The sequence below is a fragment of the Osmia lignaria genome, chromosome 8 (assembly GCF_051020975.1).
Source record: "Osmia lignaria lignaria isolate PbOS001 chromosome 8, iyOsmLign1, whole genome shotgun sequence".
NCBI lineage: Eukaryota > Metazoa > Arthropoda > Insecta > Hymenoptera > Megachilidae > Osmia > Osmia lignaria.
In genome coordinates this window covers 10,031,519-10,052,218 of record NC_135039.1, presented here as the reverse complement: position 1 = coordinate 10,052,218, position 20,700 = coordinate 10,031,519, and the positions used below count along the sequence as shown (strand labels likewise).

General features: G+C 32.9%; 2 protein-coding genes across 4 annotated transcripts; both read left to right on the top strand.

Moving 5' to 3' along the window:
* Nucleotides 1-792: 792 nt before the first annotated feature.
* Nucleotides 793-4,315, top strand: Ras64B (ras-like protein 2). Its single transcript, XM_034334599.2, has 4 exons — nt 793-1,217; nt 1,837-1,924; nt 2,192-2,403; nt 2,463-4,315. The coding sequence occupies exons 1-4, from the start codon at nt 1,113-1,115 to the stop codon at nt 2,655-2,657; spliced, it is 600 nt and encodes a 199-aa protein (XP_034190490.1). The 5' UTR covers nt 793-1,112; the 3' UTR covers nt 2,658-4,315.
* Nucleotides 4,316-5,194: 879 nt separating this feature from the next.
* LOC117608850 (monocarboxylate transporter 12) lies at nt 5,195-19,695 on the top strand. Of its 3 annotated transcripts, none has more exons than XM_034334525.2 (7): nt 5,202-5,810; nt 6,347-6,595; nt 14,643-14,900; nt 15,231-15,357; nt 15,753-15,932; nt 16,911-17,074; nt 17,128-19,691. In XM_034334525.2, exons 2-7 carry the CDS (start codon nt 6,481-6,483, stop codon nt 18,138-18,140), a joined length of 1,857 nt encoding a protein of 618 aa, XP_034190416.2. In that variant the 5' UTR covers nt 5,202-5,810; nt 6,347-6,480; the 3' UTR covers nt 18,141-19,691. The 3 variants fall into 3 exon arrangements, with proteins under 3 accessions (XP_034190418.1, XP_034190416.2, XP_034190417.2); XM_034334526.2 differs by having other exon boundaries at nt 5,900-6,595; XM_034334527.2 differs by lacking the exon at nt 6,347-6,595 and having other exon boundaries at nt 5,195-5,810; nt 17,128-19,695.
* Nucleotides 19,696-20,700: the final 1,005 nt, after the last annotated feature.

Here is a 20,700-nt window from a genome sequence, read left to right as displayed (position 1 = left end):
TAAAAGCGCTTATCTTCGTAATGGAATCCCGTGCCTTTTGTACCTCTGCAATTTTATCACAACTCGATGATTGTTGAAAAATGGTATATAAAAAAGTAACGACCAAATATAACGAAAAGAAGCTCGACGGTAGTAAAGCAATATTATTATTATTAGTAATGAGTGATTTCACTATATGGAGTATTTAGTTTTTATTTCATTAAAATCTGTTCGAATTTATTGTTAAACAGAGCCAATATCTACATATTTAAAGTCCATCAACAAATGCTATTTGAAAGAGTTCAATAATAAACTAAGTTCTAAAACTGTATACATTAATGATTTATATTCCTATTATTAATATTTTCTTTCGATTCAATCATTTGTATTAATATCACACCATTCGCATTATATTATTATAATTTATGTGATATATATATATAATATATTTGATTTGGAATGCATTATTTTTATTATTTTTTATTACAATCTCTACAAACAATACACTAGTGTCGGAAAAGTTGCCTTTTAACAGGGGTGAGTATAATCGAATCGAACAGTTTAGTTGTAACCTAACTTTTGAAAATTATACTGTAAGTGTACTGAATTATATTTGTAAATTATTATAAATATTATTTATCGATTAATGTAGTAAATTGGGTATGATATTTATTAAATGTTTGCGATAGAAATTTGAATGATTTCAAATAGTGATAAATACACGCGAGAGGGCGGTATTAAGATAGCGACTGCGCAATCAATCGGAATAGCGAGATATAGTACACATGCATATGTATGAAAGTATACTGTTGTATATATATATATGTATATAAGGTGGGGATAGTTCTGGCATCTATCTCACTTCATTCCTTACTCGGTGTTTAGTGAGTTCGCGTTTATAAGAATAGTTAGGATATGTTTAGTCGTTCCTAAGTCGTGAACTATAGTATTAGTAAGAAAATATGCAGTATTTGGTATATTACCCCTGTTCGTGAAGGAACGCTTAATGTGCTTGCATGTGAATGCGCCTCGATTTTCGATTTTTCCCCGTATTTCGTCGTACAGTTTTCAATATGTGTCAGTGAATATTTTGGAATAAATTCGTCATCAAATTTGATTAATTATATGAAAAAATGTCGAAGCCCGGTGACAAACAGAGCTATGCGCAGACATATAAATTGGTTGTCGTAGGTGGGGGTGGTGTCGGAAAATCTGCGATCACAATACAATTCATTCAAGTAAGTACTTTTTATGGCCAATAGGTGTACCCAACGTGTATGTGGGTGTACATGTACATATATGTACACGTACGTATCGTTTATATGTTTGTACATACGTGTGCAACTATATATACATTTCTTCGCCTTTATGTATATATTATGTATGTATACATATACATATGACATTTATTTGTGTATTTGCTAGATTTGTCAATTAGATTCGTTTTCATACATATCTACATACGTCATCTACGATCGCTTCAAATAAGGCAATAATGATTTTTCCAGCTGCTGCACCGAGAATATTTTGTAAATGATAATATAGAATGTTTCAAATAAAAATGAATCTTAGAGTATTAGATTTCAATTACGACTATTTTTGAAGTTGCGCTAATCTAAACATTACAGGAACGAGTTAACGCGTTCTGTTACTGATTATGTCATACAACCAGGGATTGAACTACTAATATAGTCATATAAGTTTGTAATGCTTTGTTTAATAAGTTTGCATATTATCTTGATAATGTATGAAATGTATCATGTATATTTCAATTTTAATGAAAAATAAAGATTTTTGTTTATTATAATCTTTTTGCCTCTAGAAAATGTTACGTTACATTTTATTCATGTTTTTCAGAGCTATTTTGTAACCGACTATGATCCAACTATCGAAGATTCTTATACCAAACAATGTGTTATCGATGATATTCCAGCTAAACTTGACAGTAAGTAAATTATTAAGATTGTGGTACCGTACAGTAATTTTAATTTCATATTTGTTTGTATAAGGGTAATAACCGTTATAACTTATATTTTATGTTGATTTTCATGCAGTTCCATAATGAACCAAGGGTTTGTTATTGTAAGACTATAATTTCTTAACCAGTAATTAATCAAAAGAATTCAATTAGTGAAGTCGTAAACATTCAAAATAATATTATATGTACTTATAATGGTTTTGATAATGAAACTAATAATATTTCATATTTTAGTATTGGATACAGCAGGTCAGGAAGAATTCAGCGCGATGAGAGAACAATACATGAGAAGCGGCGAAGGTTTTCTCCTTGTATTTTCAGTAACGGACCATTCATCTTTCGATGAAATATTGAAATTTCATAGGCAAATCCTTAGAGTAAAAGATCGTGATGAATTTCCCATGCTTATGGTTGGGAACAAAGCAGATTTGGATTATCAGAGAATTGTAAGTATTATTGTTTCTCCGTAAAAAGACACTATTTTAATTTGAACTATTTATTGTAGGTGTCTGTCGAAGAGGCTCAAAATATGGCTCGCCAGTTAAAAATACCATACATAGAGTGTAGTGCAAAATTAAGAATGAATGTTGATCAAGCTTTTCACGAGTTAGTAAGAATTGTTAGGAAGTTTCAGTTGTCTGAAAGACCCCCGCTAGATTTAAATCATAAAAAGAACAAAAAGAAATGTTGTATGTTGTAATATTCAATATGTTCTTGATCAGCTAAACGAAACAATTGATACAAAGTGAAAATCACTAATCAACAAAGTATTCGATAATGGCAATTATAAAGCACAAAAGGTGGTAATTTTAAGGCAGCAATGAGTCTTGTCATATTTAGAATACCAAAAAGGTATTCTCTTTGGTAAAAAAGAACTTATTTATACAAACGGAATTACTAGCCTAGGATTTTTATCAACGAAGATGAATTTTGTATATGTATTCTTACTCTAACAAGAATTTTCATAATTTCTTTTTATGAAGTAGTATAATATACAGGGTGTTCTGCAGGAATGGACTATGTCTTTAAAAAGATCGAATTGAGACATAAGATAATATTGATTGGATTTTTGTACATTAGCACAGTTGACTTAGGAATTAATTTAATTTAATTTTAAGTTACTAAATTATTTTAATAGTTCCCCACGTTTTAACATACCATTCAACGCGTCCCGCTTTACCTGTGTTTTATTTATAACCATGTATCAGCCTCTGATATTGATTAGTATAATATCTTATCAGCTACTTGTGCTACCAGATATTTGAATGATCTTCCACCCTACTCTACATATTTCACCTCTTTTTTTCTCCACATTTTTTACATTATGTAACTGTTCTTATGTAATTTTTGAGATGTGACACCCTGTATATTATGTACAAGATGTTTAGTCTAACATTGAATTGTATATAACCAGCTATCCACTTGAAAAATCAATTTGACCTTTTATAGGAAGATTATTTTAATATAAAATATTTTAGATACAACGTTATACCTCTTTAATCGTTGATTCTCTGTTCTAAGAATAGATATATTTTTTTGTAACATAGTTCTTTTACAAAGTAGCTAATAATCAAATAATTGACTAATCAACTTACACAGAGAAACGAGTATTGTATGTAAAATATTAAAATAACGTTTTTATTTTCATATCTCACACATACTAAAACATTTTAATTTATCGGTAAAATTTTAATTTTAACCAAAGGACATTGTGTCCTCATTTTTAAACCTTTACTTTTATTGCATTAAAGTAAATAAAATATACGAAACATAAGTTTTTTATGTGCTAACAGTAGTACTAGTGAATATAATTAAATTCATAATTAGTACAATTACCAAGTAATACATAATATGAAAAATGTTAGTATTCTGAATGCTGCACTTAAAAAAAAAGAAAATTGCAGTTTTAATTATGCTACCAAGTAGTAATTATTATAATATATAATTAAGAAACAAATGTTTGCAATATTTCAAAAGTTTCAAACAATGAACAAATAATTTCAAGAAGATAACATAATAAACTACTACTAGATCTCTAATCAGACAAAGAAGAACATACAAATAAAGAAAAAAACTTTTACAAACTTTATACAAAAAAATATGGTTACCATATCATTGTCTAATTATTAAAAGAAGTATCTATTAATTATGCTTTTTTATAAAATTGTATGAAACAAAGAATTGTTAAGATATTTTTGTAAATATTTTATTTAAATTCAAATATATTTGTATGAATTTCTTGGAGGAAAGAAAATGGGCTAATAATTGTAATAAGAATTCTGGAATGTACTACAGGATGTTATAGCGAATTACAAAGGAACCAATATTATAATATTTATATAAAAAAAAAAAAAAATATAGCGTAATAACAAAATTGTGTAACTTAAATGTATAACAAATAAAAATAATTGTTTACATGTTTTAGTACAAATTATAAGAATCCTATATATTTTGTGTATCATACTTGATAACAATTAATTTATACAAATGTTAACAGTACAAAGCTAATATAATTTATAATAATAGATGTAACACAGTGTTCCATTTATTTACAATAAAGTTTTGTACACTGATATTCATAGCATGATTGTTAACAATGTTTAAAATTTGTTGTTAATGATTTTGTTAATTGATTAGGTTATAATTTCACAATCGTGTAAATGAGACTTAACGATTGACTATTATTATACAATTTAATATTATTATTCGATAAGAAAATAACGATAGCTTTTACACAACGGAACATTCACCCTAATTTAGTCGGTAAACAACTGGCACGCAAGGTGGTCAAACGGGATTCCCACCGTGGCTATTCTTAACCAGACCAGGCTAATATTGAATCCGCTCAATTACTTCCAGCTATACTCGCATCGCTAATAAATATAACTGTTATCATCGATTTTTTAATTCCTTTTTTCTATCCCATAGTACGTTCAATGAATCGATCTTTTACGTTTGAACGAATCATTACAAAGATAAAATTTTTATTCCGTAAAAAGAAGAAATAATAAAAAAAACATTTCAAGCGAAAAGCAATTTTACGTTTAAGCGTTAAAGAATTTGGCACACATCAATGTGCGTCTGTTCCCATCTATATTGGGACACGTAAGATACATGTAATTTCCTGAAAAAGTTACATGAACATATTCATATGTAAAAAAGAGGAACGAAAAAAAAAAAAAGGGAAACATATGAAAAAAATGTTATTCGTTTGCAAAGCATCGTCAGCAGTTTCGTGTCGACGTACTTTTATTTACTCGCGGGAAAGAGAAGCCGGTCGTCGGTTGAGAAGAAAGACGCACATTGTGAACGCGCAGGAAAGAAACAAGACCGCGAAGAAGAAGAATGGCCGGGTTAAAAATAGCGGCGCGCGTTTTCAAATAAAAACTGATAAGCAACCTGCAGGATAATGATTAAGGAGAAGCGAAAAAGAAGAACCGGGAGCAACATCAGGAGGCGGTAAAAAGCAGCAGGAAAGAACGTACCTCGATAAAAAGAAGATTCACCAAAGCCAAACCACAACTGTTCTCAGGTAGAGAGAAAGAAGATTCTCCCCGATATCATCTTGGCCCAATGGAATAATATATCGAGTATAATGCGTGATGGTCAAGTTTCGTCGCGTGTGTTGGTACCAATAAAGGTGAGAACCGGTGGTGTGTACAGGGCTCTGGAAGGAGGAATCTCCCACCCTGTAGCTTTTACCCATGCGTTTCGCATGATTTACCGACCATACAATCAAGTGCATCTAACACCAAATGGACAAGTGAACTCTGCGAAATTCGAAATGTTCCAACGAATTAATTAAAAATTCATTAGTGACACTACGGACGGAGTTAACCAGACGCTTCCAATAGTAAGTAAAAATTGTGATGTAATAAAAAAACGGCGCGCGACTCCTGTGAAAATTTCTCGCGTGATACCAATCTTTTTTTTCCCCCATAGGCGTGCCTAGACGCGTTTCTATAAATCGTATAAGCTGGTCGATGCGACAGTCGAGTCTGGCATCGTTTCTCTCGATCCCGTATCCTTTAAATCGACGATATTAGGTTTCCGTATTTTCCTGAGGAACAAATAAAGTAACGTGCCTCCGTTTCGTCACCACTTTCCTGTTGCGTTACATAAACGCATCCGTGGTGTACGCGTAGAAACTTGACCAGCACGGGTATAGATTATCTATCCTGTTTAATACTTGGGAAAAATAAATTGTTTATTAAGACGGTGTGTCAGCACATCGGCCGATACGGTTCTAGTATCTCCTGGTACACGTCAGTTCTCGGATAGTACGTCAAACCGGAGGACGCGAAATGATCTACTAGCTGATGGGTTGCGAACGAAGACGATTCGATTTATGATGCCGTGATATGCTAACCATTTTGGTTTCGTTTAAAGCCGAGGGCAACCTTCGGGTGTCCCTCCGCCTCCAGCTTGAGCTGGACTGAAAGAAAAGGAAGAGGGAAAGGAACGAGTTCTTCGGTGCCTGGTGCACAGTCTAGTTCAAGACTCACGATGATAGTGAACGTCCCATGAAGATTCCTCCGGCCGGTTTCCCTTCTCTCTCTTTCTCTCTCGAAAACCATAAGCTAGTGTCACGGAGGACCGTCCTAAGTTTTCGTACCGGCTCGCGGAAAAACTTTGCAGGTCAGTGCACGTATATCAAAGTGGAAATTTTATATCTAAAAAGAAGTTTCACTTTGGACAATTTATTTTGATGATTTATGCAATTCGAAAAAAATTAACGTGTCGAATGGCGCGCGAGCGGGGGGGAGGGGGGTGGGGGGGACTGGTAGCCGGCATCCGTGAATTTGAACACTTTGACGGCCAATGTCACGTATACGTTGTTTTACAATGAAAACGTTTGTAAATTGAAACCCTATCGGTAATCTATTGTTTCTATGAAACGTGAGGCCGTCGAAGCGTTAAGTCACATTGATATCGTATTACTTACACAAGGTACGTCGAGAGGAGAAGTTTAATTAAAAAATGGTATAATTGTAATTGCAGTATGCGTAGCGTGAGGTATATTTTAGGCGCGGTTAAAATGATAAAAATACGAGAAGAGATCCTGATTTTCAGGTTTCGCTCTCTGCGTTTCTGGCCACACGCGATTATTGTTTCGTTTCTCGAAGACTATTTTTTATTAACGCCATTGTTCGTTGAAAAACAAAATGGCTGTAACAATGTGCGATCGTTATTTAAATCGATCCCGGTGATCGATATAGATTTTGATTGCGTGCAATTGCGTATGAAACGGATAATGGTAAAGGAGAAGTCAGTTAAAAAAAAAAAACTCGTGCGGCACGAATGCAATTGGTCTCGCTATTAATTGATTCGTGCACGCTGATATTATCGAGAAAAAAAAAAAGAAGCAAATTGTTCGTGGTAACCGATAATAATCGATGCTGCGTGATATTAAACGTATGCAAAAATTTTAGTCTCTTTTTCCAATCCGATATAATTAATTTAAAATTCAAACGAGTTCCCGCCTTTTTCACCGATATTTAAATAACTCCGACGCGAAGAATGTCGGATTTATTGTGCATTAATTGTTTATATAATTAACATCGCAATACGCAATCCTTGTCCCATGATCACGTACGCTTCGTGGAAGATTATTTATAGCGCGAAATCGTTGAATCTGTTGTTTATAAAAGTAATATAATCGGTGACTATCTTCGGAATTACTTAAGTTCCTCCGAAGGTTTTTCAGATGGCAACAAATCATAGTCATTAAATGCTGAGTTCCTTGAAAGTTCATGCCGGCACGCACGCGTATCAATGTTTCCAAGCATTATTTAACCAGTTCTGTCTTGATTATATTTCTACGCTGTGAAAAATTTCTTATTTTCATTGAAATTATACGAGTTTGAAGTAACCTGCGCTATTTAGTTATTTTGCCCCTTAAGGAACCGCGCCCGGAGAGTCGACGACGCACGGGACTTGTACTTGGCCCCTGTGCGATGATCGAAAAGGGTATAGCCGGTTAAGTACTCTACAGGCAAAAAACAGCGAAAAAATCGTTTTTAATTTTTTTAACTATACGCACCTTACCAAAAAATCTAAAAAAAATTAAGGATGATAGTATCAATAATATACACTTATAAAAAAAACATGATCGTAGGACAGCATCTCCTTCAATACAAAATCGCCATTTTTCAACATTTTTTGAAGTTTTTGATTTTTCACGGCTTCAGTTTTCAATCTAAAAATCTGAAAAAATTCTGTAATATGTGTCTCACGAATAGAAATGTCTCTGATTTTTTTCAGAATTTTCGAATGTCATTAAATAGGAGAAATTGGCCAAAAACTTCGCGATTATATTTTTACCCGTAACTACCCTCCCAGGTGAGATACAGGGTTGAAACTTGGCACAGACTGGTTTTTTTTTATCACCTATCGAATGGTTCATAGCAAGTCGAATTTGGTTCGGGGGCATTTTTGACCATCTTATCCGGCTATACCCTTTTCGATGATCCTACCGTTAAACTCTCGTGTGTTTTTATTAAATCACAGTGAAGATACTATTTATAGATATCCGTATTGAGAAATATCAATATAGGTACACAAGTAACCTGCAGGACTTGTTTCCTCGTAAAGAGCCATAAGAGGTCGTAGAGATCAGGATATTTAAGAAGTTCTTTACATTCTTAGAAATTCTATCTCGCCGCTGCTTAGGAGGATAATATAAAAAGCATCGCTTTATCCTCCAACGTTATTTTACATCATTATGAGAAAAACATTCGCAACCATCAATTCGAATACGATCAAAATCCAATTATCTTCTGATTGGGTTCTATCCTTTCTCAGCGGATATGACGTCAGTTTCAATTAGAGATATAAAATATAGAAAATTTTAAATCATTTTTATCATTTCTTATTTTGACAATATTCAGGGGCGCCTGGAGGGCCAGGTGCAGGGCGGGTCTCGGTCCGTACAGGGGCCGCCGAAAAAAAATTTATTATACTAATAGCGATAATAATTATCTTCGTTGGGCCCGTTTAGAGATTTTTAGCGAGCGGTGTTTTAACAGAATGAAAACGCAAACATTCGTGAGATGGCTATTAGAGATTCTCGATGCTTGCTCGATTCATGCGCAATTTTAGCACGTTCAAGTACGTTTAGCAAAGCGTCAATTGCTTCGTGGTAATTGATGTCTCGTGTTGCCGTTGGAAACTGTTCACCGACGTGCGGAAAGGTTGACCGATTATTTGAATACCATCACGGATCCAGAAACTTTGTTTCATTTTCTTTCTCGCGTCTTGTTCGTACGAACGCTTCCAAAAATATAGGTTATCCATCTTGCATAACCTATGCGTCACGCGCGTCCGATATTTTTCTGCATATTACACGTTTCGTGCTGATTCGAAGACGGCTTTCTTATTTGTTTAAACGAATGATTCATCGCGTGTTACGTACGCAAGTACGTGTGGCATACTAGAAATAAAAAAAGAAAAAAGAATGTTTTCAATCGAATACTTGGGATACTTGGAATACGCGAAATCTAGATCTCAGCTGGTCGTGAGAAAAATGTAATTAGAAAGGCAACGTTTCAAGGGACATCGTTTGTATTTTTTTTTTTTTTTTTATTTCGATTACCATAGAATCACATTTATTTCAATGTCTCACTGTTATTTTTAACTGTGTACAGAATATTATCAGCTCGAAGGAGATTTATAAATCGTCTCCGGTGTCAGTTTTCGTTTACATTTTCATTTCAATTTCCATTAAACAAAGTTCATCTATTTTTATTAGACGGTTCAGCGTTCGTTGCACGTAAAACATTGAAATCATTACAGTGTTGTTTACTACTGATTAATCATCGATTGTAAACGGAGCACGTTTACCTTACGGTTTCATTGAATGCGTGTTCTAATGAAAATTGCATTTATTCCGAACAGGCAGCTACGTAAGACCGATTCAGCATGCTATATCACGTACGGATCTTTCTAGAGTAACGCTAGAAAATCATCAACATTAATGATTCGAGCTACGTGTGTCCGTTAGGGGCTGGATCACTTTTCTTTAGATCATCTCTTACGACCTTTAACGCCAGAGTTACCGACGTTTTAACGAACCCTTATTTCTCGGTTGAAAATAATGTAGAAAAATAAGTAAATAAAGGATCAAACCTAATTTAATATACACATCCATTCTTTATCTCGAAAATAGCCAATATATATTTTAACGAAATATCCTCGATAAAATTGATGAAATTTATATATTTTGACTGGTTTGCTAGGTCTAGAGTTAAAAAGTAAGGTTATACTAAAATGATTTACAATTACATAAGAAAGTAATCTAGTATGTAACTGAGATTATTCTATTTATTTTTTTTCTATAATTATGTCGTGACACAGGGCATAAAAGTTTAGTCGAAGTGAAAACAATGAGTAGAGGTAGCGCGTGTGTATAGCGGCGGTAATAATTGATATTTGTAAGCATCGATAAGGAATAAAAAACATCTGTGTTGATTAAGGAAAATCGTTTGTGAAATTGCCTGGCAATAAATTTCAACAGCCTGACGGTTCGTTTAATATCGTTTACAACGTTGGATTCTGGTAGAGGAAAAACGAACTACCTCTGACTCATTGATAATTTTGAATTTCAATCAAATTTTTACAAGTTGTTATTTCTCCGCTGCCGTCCACTCGATATCGCGTGCACAGCCTGGTCGGGGGGGGAGGAGGAGGAGGAGGAGGTTTGCGTGACGCAGAGGGACGAGGCGAATTTTAGGAAGGGAAATTGTTGCATTTAAACGAACCTGTTCCATCTACGACGAAAGGAAGAAATAATAAAACATGTTTTGTTTTCCGCGAGAGGCGGACAGCCATACACCACGTTCACTTTATCCTGTAACCTTGGTCCAAATACCAGAGCGTAGAAATTTTGTTTTTCCATGAATCCCGAAAATTTTCCGATATCTATTCATTCTGAAAAGCAATTAATTCTTTGTCGAGGAAAAAAAAAAGAACCTTCCTTTGACGAGGAAAAAGAAAAGGTATATACCGAGTGTGAATTATTTCGCGGAGTTTAGTTTTAAAAATCCCCCCGGTACACAGTGGGGCAAAATGCTAATCTAGCAGTGCAAAATGACGAACACTTATAATGATGAATGGTTTTGTATTCTATGCATTCTATACGTATTAAATAAATATAAAAAAGACTAATAAAGTTCCTTAAAGTTGTTGGAATAGCGTTTTTTGGAAAAATAGAGAGTTAGGATACAGAGAAGGAAGCGTATTTTGAATTAGAAGTCTTGTTTTAATTTTCAGTTACAATAAAGATAAATTCTTATAAAATTTTGTTTATTTAAAAAAAATATAATTTACAAAAATACAATTTACAATAAAAACAGCAATAATAAAAATAAGAACAAGATAATATTCATATGTTTGAAGCATAATTACTATGAATGTACGAGAAGAGTTTTCATTTCATTTTCAAAGGATGGTATTTTTTGGAAGCGTAAACTTTTCTTGTTACAAGATATTATAGAAATTAATGGATCTGATGTGAATAATAAACTATTAAATAAATCTGTCATACCAGCTGTCCGAGAGCACTTCCTCGTGTTGTACTGCCTGAATCTTCTCAAATTTTTGTTTCTTGCTTCAAGTGCTTCTTCAGACAACATTCCTATAGGCAAACTAACAGCCTTTATAATGTCCGATCCGTGAATTAAAATTCGATGGATACTGGAGGGCATATAAAACCATGGGTATAAATTAACATATAGTTTTGCAGTTTCTATTGCATACTTATGGAAAGCCTTCGCATCAATTGTACATCCACTTGATAGGGTTTTTAATATTATGTTAAATCGTTTTATCAAATTTTGGTCCACTCCAGTGATGTCTGAAACTTGTTCGTAATTTGCAAAAAATCTTCTGGCTGTATTCCCATCGTTACTTGTCCCGTAGTTAAGTTTAGGAATATCTACTAATAAGCCTAACTGGTTTTTTAATCCATTTTGTATATGTTTCTTTCGTTCTTGGTATTTAAGTTTTTCCTGTTCGCCCCTTATTTGCCATTTTTGTATATCCAACCGATAAGAGATATGTAGCATGCATTCTAAACAACGTATATAGGCGTGTAGTACAGATAACTTCACATTCTCTACTTAAAATACGATCAATGTTGTTCATTAATTTTGGAGTTGCACCATAAATTGCACATGATTGCGACGAAGAGTCGGTTATAGCACTGAATGCTTTCCCGTCTATCATAGTAAGTTTGAAATCGAAGGTAATTATAATTTCTTTAGAAAAAAAATTAATTTTAGTTGGTATTAAATTTTGAATTTGATTTTCTATATGTTTCACCTCTTGTTTGATCAGATCTTGTGATTCTTGTTTTAATATGATTTTTATGGGTCTACAAAACCTTGTTGACGATGATTTTGGATTTTGCCATATCACTGTATCATTTTCGTATGTTAGCTGAAGTGGCACAGCACAAACAATAAATAAAAATGCATCCGAATCTTCATTATGAGTAAATCTTTGCTTATATTCCGAATGGCCATACCGCGGTATGGGGAATTAAAATCAAGCAGACTCCTATTATAAGTTGTACGAAAAAAGTAAAGCAAAACACGGAAGGGTTACACTTTTATTCGATATAAAATTAATAGTACATTGTTGAAAATGTTATTATTATTAAAAACTTAGGGATTGTTGAAAAATAATAAAATTTATAAACAAGAAAAATTAAAGAAGGAAAAAAGATTTTAAGTTATTAAAATATACGAAACAATTCGGAGAACACCAGATGCATTGGGGAAGATAATTAACTCAGTTTGTAAAAAATAATACATTGTACGGGGAATACCCAATATACTAAAAAGAATAATCAATTTTTTTTTCATAAAATACATGTAAAGTACATTGCAGTTCTATTGGTAATATAAAGGAAACGTACCACCAAATGACATTTTTATTTCATCTTATCGAAATTTCGAGTTTTTATAGTCAATAGTAATTTCTTATTTTACAAGATGTGTATACACGTCGACCGTAGTTAATTGGTTAAAAATATCGATGAAGCGATTGTGTTGTCATTTTCAGTAAACATTAAGCTTCAAATTAACGTGTCATAAGTGGTATTTTACAATAATTTTATGTCATCTATCATCGGTTAAAGATCATCCAACTCCTACAACTGACAACCGGTTATTTTATCTGAAGGACATTAATGAAATGCTCGTGTAATTGTTTTTCTGGAATCTTGATCTGCAACCCTTTTATGCACAAATCTTTCTGTGCAAACAATTTTTTTAATTTTACTTGTATAAGGGGCTTTTGATTACAAATCTTAAATCAGATTTCTAAAATTCAAGATGGTGGATCCAATATGGTGGACTAAAGATAAAAAGTATCCCCAATGCTATGAAATTTTGGATATAACGGTTCATGGGGTCGCTGATTACGAATCAGAAATCAGATTTTTAAAATTCAAGATGGCGGATTCAATATGGCGGACTAAAAAATAGAAAATATTACTAATGCTGTGAAATTTTGGATATAGGGGTTTATGGAGTCGCCGATTACGAATCTGTAATCAGATTTTCAAAATTCAAGATGGCGGATTCAATATGGCGGACCAAAAAATAGAAAATATCGCTACTGCTATGAAATTTTGAATGTAAGGGTGTATGGGGTCGCTGATTACGAATCAGAAATTAGATTTTAGAAATTCAAGATGGCGAATCCAATATGGCGGACTAAAAAATAGAAAATATCGCTAATGCTGTGAAATTCTGAATATAGAGGTTTATGGGGCCGCTGATTACGAATCTGTAATCAGATTTTCAAAATTCAAGATGGCGGATTCAATATGGCGGACCAAAAAATAGAAAATATCGCTAATGCTATGAAATTTTGAATATAAGGGTATATGGGATCGCTGATTACGAATCAGGAATCAGATTTTAGAAATTCAAGATGGCGAATCCAATATGGCGGACTAAAGATAAAAAATATCGCCAATGCTATGAAATTTTGAATATAAGGATTTATGAGGTCGCCGATTATAAATCTAGAATCAGATTTTCAAAATTCAAGATGGCGGATCCAATATGGTGGACTAAAAAATAGAAAATATCGCTAATGCTGTGAAATTTTGAATATAGGGGTTTATGGAATCGCTGATTACGAATCAGAAATCAGATTTACAAAATTCAAGATGGCGGATTCACAGCAATAGCATTATTTTCTATTCCTGGTCAGCCATATTGAATTTCGAAAATTTGATTCTAGTTCCGTAATCAATGACCCCAGAAACATAAATCAGCATCAAAATATCGAAACATTCCCATTTGAATTTTATCAGAATCGAATTTTTTCTTAAAAAAAGGCAGCACTCTTCCATATTTGATTTATTTATAACAAAATTCAGTGAACAAAAGGAAGCTACCAGGATCAACAAATTATTAGATTCACATCTCAGTATTTCATCAGAAAAGTTTCCATACAAAAATAACCAAAGAATGAAATTTTAGAGCTAAAATGTAGAAGAGCAAAAGATGACCCATATATGTGTCACCGTGCAGGAAAGGGTTAAATCAATGTACAAGTATTATTTCAGAATCCTACATTAGGATTGTAAGATTATAAAATAAATCTGATGCAACGTTGCTTCTGATGGTGCACGTACGACCATAGCTAACACTTTCTAATATGCTTTCAGGTGAATTTGATCAGCTGTATTCCACCGTCACTCTCTCCGCCATAATGACGATGAAAAGTGTGAAAACGAAATTGGTACCGCCGGACGGAGGATGGGGATGGGTGGTCCTTTCATCGGCTCTGGTGGTCAACTTCCTAATCCCAGGAACCGTGAAGTCGTTCGGTGTCCTATTCGTCGAGTTCCTTCACGTTTTCAAAGCCTCCTCCACAGCTGCCTCGTGGATGCCAGCATTATGCTACTTCTTATACAACTCGTTAGGTAAATGATTTACTATGTCCAATGATTTAACGATCCTCTATTCTTCTAACTTCCTCTGCAACAATCTTATCTGTGAGTTATCGTCGATTTACGAGAAAATTGAAGAAATCCTCATGAATTTAAATAGAAAAAGATAATTGTTCCTCGAAGAGTTTTAGACTTCTTATTATTATTATTATTATTTGTAAAGGATGTTGAAAGAAATTTCAACGAATACTACTAATTACCCGTCACGCGAGGCGCTCGTTCGTTTAACACATTATGTAACTGTTATTGGATCATCGATCATCCACGCTATGAACGTAGTTTCTGAAATTTCATATTTTACAGGTCCTCTGTCGAGCATACTATCCACCAGATACTCGTACAAAGTGGTGACCATAATAGGTGGTGCATTTGCAGCCTGTGGAATGATGTCGAGTTATTTCGCTAACTCGGTCTCGTATTTATACGTCAGGTATTGTTTTCAAGAAAGTGCGATACAGGATGCGAACGAATTGGTAAAACGACGGGAATAACGTTTCTTGAAAAAAAAAAAAAAAAATAAAGAAGATAAACATCCCTCGTAGGAGCCTTGATTCTCTAGAAAATCACTTTTGATGATCTGCCAAGCACTTGTTAACTAATGCTCGTTGAATGACACTTTCGCGAACAGAATATTTCTACACGATGCTTTGTACAACTCTCACGGACGACTAGAATTCTATAGAATTCTAAACCATTCGTTTTTTTTTTATTAAACAATAAACAGCTGGGAATTAAACTTCTCCAGGAATTGGCACCAATTCGGCCGGACTCTGTATAGAATAGAGGTAAAAAGTATGAATTAACCGAAAGTTTACTTTATTGTAGTTACGGATTGATGGTTGGGATCGGAGCTGGATTAACATTTCCTCCAACGGTGTATATCGTAACGTCGTACTTCGAAAGACTTCGAGGTTTCGCTAATGGTCTGTGCATTTCCGGTAGCGCGATCGGAACCATCGTCCTACCACCGTTCTTACAATATCTTCTCGACTGTTTTGGTTACAGGTAAAAGAGAATCTCATCGGTAATTGAAATTATATACAGAATTAGAATATAGTAGTTAACGGTCGCTGATTACGAATCTGAAATCAGATTTTCAAAATTCGGATTCAAAATTCAATTTAGATTTTTAATTCGTGATCAGGAAGCCGAGAAACCCGCACGTACAGAATTTCACAGCGGTAGCAGTATTTTGAATTCTTGGGCAGCCATATTGGATCTGCCATATCGAATTTTGAAAATCTGATTCCAGATTTGCAATCGGCGATTCCAAAAACCCTTATGTTCAAAATTTCACAGTATTAGCGATATTTTCTATTCTTTTGGTCCGCCATATTGAATCCGCCATCTTGAATTTGGAAAATCTGAATCTAGATTTATAATCAGCGATCCCAAAACCCCATATGTTCAAAATTTCATAGCATTAGCGATATTTTCTATTCTTTTGGTCCGCCATATTGAATCCGCCATTTTGAATTTTGAAAATCTGATTCCAGATTTGTAATCAGCGATCTCAAAAACCCCTAAACTCAAAATTTCACCGAATTAGCGATATTTTCTATTTTTTCGCCTGTCATATTGAATCCGCCATTTTGAATTTTGAAAATTTGATTCCAGATTTGTAATCAGCGATCTCAAAAACCGCTAAACTCAAAATTTCACAGAATTAGCGATATTTTCTATTTTTTGGTCCGCCATTTTGAATTTTAAAAATCTGATTCCAGTTCCGTAATCAGTGACCCCAAAAACATAAATTGGCATCAAAATATCGATATGTTCACATTTGAATTTTATCAGAATCAAATTTTTTTTTTTTAAGGAGCATTCTTTCATGCTTCATTTGTTCATAACAAAATTCAGTAAACAATAGGAAGTTTTTGGGATCGACAGATTGTTAGATTCACATCTCAAAATTTTAGAGCTAAAAAGCGGAAGAGCAACAGGTGACAGATATATTAAGAAAAGTATTATTCATTTTTCCAGAGGCGCTGTATTGATTATGGGCGCGCTTACGTTGAATACATTAGTTTGCGGTTTGCTCTATCATCCTGTTGAAGAGCATATGATTTCTGTGCCGATCGAGAAAGGAATCGATAATGAGGCGTTAACCATTGATGAATCGATCGTCGATAAAAAAAAACAAACAGGTAATAATAAAATGATATTATTTATCTTCATTGTCTAACATTATTTCTTATAGAAACTCAAATCTCGTACGATGATGCTGGTTCAGAAAAAGAAAAGCAGTGCAAAGATGAAACCATAATCGACGATTCTAAGGTGGATCATTGTTCGAAAGACAGTAAAGAAGACACAAGTGAAAATGAAAAAGATACTTCGAGCATAAAGGACAAAGATTCCAACATAAAAGAAGGAGATGCTTTAAACGATCAGGTTGTATCGCAGAGAGAAAGCAGCGCATCTGAAATTGATCCAACGTGCGATAAATTGAAGAGTGAAAAATCGGACTTAAATAACCAGTTAAAGGATACGAAGAAAGATGAGAAAATTTGTGAAAGTTCGAAAAAAGATTTTGGAGAATTATCCGAAAAGTCAACGTCGAAAACGTCGTTGTCCAAGGTAGAGGAAAAAAAAAGTAGATGTCATTTCTTTGATCTAAGCGTGCTGAGGGATCCGATTTATTTAGTTATTCTTATCTCAAATTCCACCTCGGCTATTAGTAATACCAATTTTATGATTCTATTACCGTCCTACGCTATTTCTCAAGGTTTTGATAAAAATTCGTCCGCTTTGCTTTTGTCAGTCGTTTCGGCTCTTGATTTAGTTGGAAGGATCAGTGGTGCTTCTCTGTCGGACATTGATTTCGTGCCAAAATATTACTATTTCGTTGGTGGACTTGGAACTAGCGGGATAGCTTTGGCACTCTTGCCAATGGCGACAAGTTACGCGATGCTTTCATTTTTCTGTGCACTGTTTGGTCTGTCGTCCGGCATGTACATTGGGATCACAACAGTGATCTTAGCTGACATGCTTGGTACTGAAAAACTTAGCTCATCGTATGGAATATCTTTGTTCGTTAACGGTGTTTTACAGCTGGTGGGTCCACCTATTTGTGGTGTTGTATTTGAGGCTGTAGGATCTTACAAGCCAATCTTCTTATCTTTTGGTATCATACTTATCCTGGGAACCGCATTATGGGCAGTGGTGCCTCTTATAAACAGAAACAACAAAAAAAATCTACAGATTGTATAACAATTGATGATTGTTAGTTTTTTATGATGAAATTATACGAAATTGTAAAGTATTATAGGTGTTTCAACATCAGCATTGTAACTGCCATTTAAACAATTAGCTAGACGTTATTTTCTATAATGCCATTCCCTTTCTTCTCTCTTTTTCACCAAACATTAGAAATTAGTACAATTAATCAAAGGTGTGCCGACATCGATGATTCGTTAGTATTATTATTCTATTGAATACTGATTAATACTTTACAAATTTATATGTAGATCATTAAAATATACTATTTGACGTGTGCGGATCACGCATGCTTAGTTAGTGCCTTATAGTCTAATTAATTAATTAATTAATTAATCAGCTCAAGACAGTTCTGTCGAAGAACGACAGAGATATATTTAATAAATAAAATAATTGAATTATCATAATTGCAATACTACTGGACAGTGACAATATTAGTAACATAGTTAATAATATTGTTAAAATAATAAAATGAAATAAGATTAAAAGGACGAAGATAATGGTATTATAAAAATACTATATAATTTGTAAGATTTTTTCAATTTTAAACTTTAATTATACGTAACGTCTTCTATACGGAAGATGGTAGATCTAAGTATAGTGAACGATATTAATAATAATTGAAGAACGCGGCAATATAAAAAATATTGTCAAATCTTGTTAAAACACAACATATTTTTTCTCAAGTTTGCAATAAGCAGTTAAATTAAAAAAAAAACCTTTCCATTTAGTGATATGTAGTTTACATGGAAACGATGTGTTTAAAAAAAATGAATTAATATAAAACTAATTATTGCGGTTTCTGTTTGAAACGTGAACACGTTTTGAACATATTTATAAACATATTTATTTTATAATCAAAGTAATAGAATTGTCGTAATAATTGTTATCCAGCGATCATAAATAATTACCTTTTAATAACATTGATGTAGTTATTAAAAGTAATGAATATATTAATATTACCATAGGATAAAAATAAATATTCATTTCCTCTGTAGGGGAAGAGAGCTATTCAAAAATTTACAATTGTACCAAAGTATCATTTTGTATACTATTGTCAGTTTTCAACAATTTCTTGGTGCTTAAACTTGTTGGTTTATTAATTCTCTTACCATTACTGTATAGTGTATGTATGTGTTATCAAATTCGAAGAATGCACTTGTAAACATTAAGAATTTTTATTGTGCAATATTCTTATTGTTATAAACATTTCTCTAGCGATAACATATACATGAACATGTTGTAACAATAAACGTATATATTTTTATACATTTCATTAGCATTAAATAAACAAGCCAGCCACCTTTGATAAATAAAACAAGTTGCCCTATAGCTGATACGGATTCCTTAAATTTTAAATATCATATGGAACATCATAAAATTATTATTTTTCAGTAAAAAGGTATTAAATGTGATTCCACTATGTTTGTGCAATATAAATTCTTGATACTTAAGTTTTATTTATTAACTGACTGATGTACTTGGAGATTATTTCACCTACTCAATTACAGTCACTATTTTAAGGTGACTTTATTAAAGAAATTTTAGTATTGTATAGAAACCTTTGATCAATGATACATTGTATTAAATAGAAAAGTAAAAATCGTAAATGAAACATTTGGATTAGAATAATTTTTATTTAAAATAATATATTAAAAAAAAGTAATACATGTATAATGATATTCTAGTTTTTGAAAATGCAAGCTAATAAATTCTATTGCTACTGGATAAAAGTATAGTATTTGTTGTTTATGCTACATTATATTTACATTTTATTATTGTGCTTTATAACTAACTTACAGTAGTACATATTACATTTTAGTAAATATTACAAGACTACAAATGTTCAGTATTTCCAGCATAGAACATTTTATCTACCGTTGTACTTATCTATTCCTGAAAAATACACGGTATATCCGATCAGGAGGAACAACAAGAAAGGAGTTGAACGTACATAAAAAAGAAAACAAGGCTTTATTTCTTAAAATACCGATGTTCAAAATTTTAAAAAATTAATATATTTTAAAAATTCCGCCAAAAAACAGATAGCGGCATCTAGTGGCTTATGCGGAAATAAGCTTTCCTGTTTTACCACCAGACGGCGCAAAATTTAAGTTTACTTTTAGTTCTTTCTGCCAACGGTAGGCGCGCTTTTGTAGTAGCATCGCAAATCGCTAGATGGCGTCACTTATTTTTTGGCGGAATTTTTAAAAATATTAAAATTGTTTTAACACAAAGTCCTGTGCAAAAAAATAATGCTTTACATTTTTAACTTACATTTTCATGTAGATTCAGCCCTTTTTCGGTTATACCATCAGATCGAAAATACCCTGTATACTTGATATGAAAATAGGTATATAGTATCCTATTGTATCTTCTTCATTAAATTTTAAAGAAATATTGTTGAATTATAAGCATCATCTAAGGCATACAGAGTTATATTTTGCTGAGGAAGTAGGAATTATGTTAACATTTGATCTCAATCAATGCACTGGCAAACATTTTTTATAAGATACGGAAGAATATAATAGAATATGTTTCTCTAAAATTTTAT